Below are 4,165 nucleotides of genomic sequence, written 5' to 3'. Positions count from 1 at the left end.
TCTCCACATCAAAGGTGCAGATAAAGTTTATTGTTCTGTAGGACATCTTAGTTGGCTGTAGAGATGTGTACATTAAACACTTAAATCTACATCTTCTGCTTGCCTGTATGCTTAGCATTCTGTTGGTGCTGAATGCTTCTTTCATTTTTTATTTTAGCTTGTTCATGCAGTTAATCTACAGTTATTTTCTGTAAAGAAAAATGTGTATACTGGAGTTCAGAAAGCCTCATCCTCTTTTGGGTGCTGTGTTACCTTCTTGCTGACTGTCAGGGACAGGAAGGGTCATAGGTACTGTTCCCCTATGGAAAGAGTGAATTGGGTATGTCTATTTTTGAAGTGGGAAAAGAAGTATTATCCACCCTTGTTTTTTATTTTGGTGCTCAAACATGACTTAAAAGCTGGATGCCAATGAGGAATATCCGTTGGGGGAGAAAGGAACCCAGCACTGTGCTCCTCTGTGATTGGGACTGGCTACATTGTTGCTGGGTGGAACAGCCGTAATACTGTTGCTGCTTCTGCTCCAGCACAGTGATGTTTCTGCTCCAGATTGTGCTGACTCATATTCAAGAAAACATGATACGCAGACACAATGCACTGTAACTCTTTTCCTTTCCCCCAGTAGCCTCGGTAAGTGGTTTCTTTTTCCTGTCTATGCATATGGTGGTGCTAATATAGCTTTACTGTTAGAATTAATAGGAGGGGGAAAGGTAAACTTGTAAATGGATTGGTAACAGACAGATTAATCTTGGAGAGAGCATTTAAATGTAACCTGCTGTTTGTGGTACATCCACCTTCCTTTAAAGCTGATCAATCCTGATAACTTGCCCGTCTCTACAAACTACACTTGTTAGAGCTGTGTTCTTAAATGGGAGAAGTGCTTACAATGCCCATTTACAACTGTATTCTGTTTAATTAGTCAGCACAGCCAGTGCTGCAGGGATAGATCACTTACCTTCAAAGATTTGAGAAAGTTAATAGTACAGTATATCATTTTAATTATTATTGAATTAATGTTGTGTCTTGAAGAATATGTAATGCAAATCACAAGAAATGCCCTCAAGTGACCCAAGGGTTGTGCTTTATTAGAAAAGTAATAGATCCATTGCTTAAATATAGAGAGAGGTTCTTTCTTCAAATGTCACTCTGCATTGGGCTTCTCTGTATGTGTATGTGGAAATGAAATCCTCTTGCTTCTACTTTGTTCACAGAAACTTTCTGTAGCTCATGCAATAAATGGCTGAGACAGTAGGTATAATATCAAGAGATGAAGAGGCGATCCAAAATAACATCGATCATGAAGACCCATTTCTGAATCATGATGTAATGACATCCTCTGTTTACTCTGCCAGCCCTTCATTATCCAGTCTTAATGAAGAGAAGGGAAGCTCAGCTGTGCCAGAAAGACTGTCCACCCTCTCCAGCAAGACTGTGGCTGAGGCAAAAGCCCTGACTGGCCCAAAGGTGTTTAGTGGTGGCCAGGCACAGAGAACAGCCTCTGGGTTGGCTGAGCATCACCCAACAGTTGTAAATATGCTGTCAGGTGACTCACCATACACTGTGATAGTTGGTAACCTACAGCCTGTGAGCATTACCTCTCTGTGCTTCAAAAGCCCCTGCTGTGATGGTAGCCCAAGTTCGGTGGTGCCACAGGTCCCAAGGGTGCCTGATGAGGCTGATGAGTCAACTGGGACTGTCACTGCACTGCCAGGGACCGACCCTAAGGGCTGCCACACACAGCAGGCAGGGAGCAGCCCCATGGGCAATCCAGTCCCTTGTGGCCTGGGCCAGGTGATTTGGATGAAGACCACGAAAGTAATGGAGACCTTAGAAAATAAGAAAAAGGAGGAAAAGGAGAAGTATCGTCTTCAACTAGCTATGTACCGACGGCTTCTGCTCTTGCGCTCAATCAGGAGCTTGCATAAGCAACTGGAGCAACAGCAGGCCAGATTGCAGGAGTGTTATGGCACAGTAATAAATACCAAGAAAGAAGTGTTGAAACACATTCGCTCAACCCCGTCCTCATCCTCACCATAATCATGTTGCTGCATGCAGAAATGAGCTTTATAATGCCACTGGAGTCCTCAGTAAGCTTGCATGCCATAGGTGTAGCATCCTCATACCCAAGAGTATGTGCCCACGTGTGCCAAGAGCAGAGAGGAAACAGAAGCAGCAGCAGCAGAGCAAGAAGAAAGAAGAAAGAAGGGTGTTAGCTTCTGAATTTATGGAGGCAAACAGAGCAAGATTGTACCTGCACAAGAAGATGCTTCCTAGTGTGGACTCAAGCCTGAAATAGGAGTTTTAGCATGCTGGTCTGTAAAATCAAAAAATCCAAAGCAACTGTAAGCCTAGTCTGACATCTGATCTGTAAAGCTGGTCAGATGCAAGAGCTGCTCCCTGCTGAACATACAAGGCACACGTCCTACTTTCAGTGTGAAAAAAAATTGAGCAGAATTACAATTCATTTGTCCTCAAGAGTATGTGAATCTGGAAAGCCAGGATGTTTTAAACACTTAAGCTCAGGCTTGATAATATCTACCTGGTTGTCTGTTTTTCACAAAACTGCTAAGGCTATTGTATGCTTGTGACCTCTGCTCTTCTATGAAATGCATTCAGATTGACCATACATTATTGCGGGAAAGTAGGCTGGTCAGACATATGCACAGGGATAATGTGAAACTGCTGAAGTCTTATTTCCTTAGGAATGCAAGCTAGGCCTTATAATATGGTGTTACATTGGAAAGCCAGAGTGGCAGAGCCAGGGCAATGTTCAGGGCTGCACAATTATTAATCTGCTGTTAACTCCCAGCAACACTAGTGTCTGCAAATCAAGCATATTTTGTGCCTTACTGCTGTCATTTAATGGAAGTTGGTGACAATTAGCACTTTTTATCCAGGTGTATTAGACATGTGGGAAACCCTAGAGCATTGTTTCTCCAACTGCAGCGTTAGGATGCCTGCAGGGAACTGGATGTCAGTAGGCAACAAACACACAGGGAAAATGAAAGCAAAAATATGCAGGTTTTTTGTACACATTTGAAAGACAATATGAGTCCCTATTATTTAACAGCAAATTGAGTAGTTGAATGTGCTGTTTTAGGATCTGAAGCAAAAAAAAAGGTTCAAGAATAAAAGATATGGAAAAGCTTCCTTTTCTAGAATTTAAAGTGATATAGAAAAACCTAATTTTCTTCAAAAATTTATTTCTGCTAGTGTCATCTCTCCTTTTCACCTGTTGTGGGGTTTTTTTTGTTGTTGTTGTTGTAAATGTTTAGGTAAATCAACAATCAAACAAGGTTTTGGGGTGTTTTTCCACATGAAAAAGAAAGCCTTATTAGAAAGCATACATTTCTGAGAATAATATGCTATATATAGGAAACTTTCTACCCTCAACTTTTTGTGTGTATGTATAGAGAGAGGGTATGTATGCATGCATGCATGTATCACTGTATACAAGAGGTTACGGAAGGCTGGTTCTTCTTTTTCTCTAACTAAACTGGGAATAATATCTCAAAATAATCTCTGCTGTCTGTGAAGCATTTGGTTGATTAGATTCACATGCACACATCTGTGAGCAAGGTATTGAAGTAATTCAACAATTGAAGTGCAGCACAACATTGTCATTATTCTGTCTCTGTATTTCTGTGCACCTAAAATTATGAAAGGCCCCTGGGTATGCACAACCTTAGATAGGTTCATTCATCTCCTTAGGCCCTGGTGTAGCCTCTCACGCAGCATGAGTCTGGAACTTTGAATGCAGAATTACCATAGAAACATCCTTGGTATCAAGGAGATATTTGAAGAAGCATCCTCTACTGCCTCTTTTGGAGGATTCAGGTTGCCAGAGGCCTTTAGTGGGCTACAGAAGAGAGCTAGGGATCACATGTGACTGGGAGATATTACTCCTGAGGTCTCATCCCATCCCTCTCTCTGCTCAGCCTCGGGAAAGCTCTTCTGTGTCTGTAATGTAGGTTTCCCAAAGAATGCTTAAATACTAAACTCACCGCAGAGGTAACCTGTTCTGTCTTAATAAACCTTCCAAGAAGGAAGGTTGATCATTGCCAGTAGTGTTATGCAAAGATTTGATTTTTTCTTATATACTTGTTCTTCATGAGCTAGAAAAGCCTTTTTGTCATTGGTTAAATGTGAGAGCAAGTGTTCTGTTAAA

General features: G+C 41.5%; 1 protein-coding gene across 1 annotated transcript; it reads left to right on the top strand.

Annotated features, from left to right (window-relative positions):
- Window positions 1–1,233: 1,233 nt before the first annotated feature.
- On the top strand, window positions 1,234–2,034 carry LOC133625285 (uncharacterized). The gene has a single exon (XM_061994699.1). The coding sequence runs from the start codon at window positions 1,234–1,236 to the stop codon at window positions 2,032–2,034; it is 801 nt and encodes a 266-aa protein (XP_061850683.1).
- Window positions 2,035–4,165: the final 2,131 nt, after the last annotated feature.

Source organism: Colius striatus, chromosome 4 (assembly GCF_028858725.1).
Source record: "Colius striatus isolate bColStr4 chromosome 4, bColStr4.1.hap1, whole genome shotgun sequence".
In the NCBI taxonomy this organism is placed as follows: Eukaryota; Metazoa; Chordata; class Aves; order Coliiformes; family Coliidae; genus Colius; species Colius striatus.
Note: the sequence above shows the minus strand (reverse complement) of the source record. Positions and strands in the feature narration are given on the sequence as shown.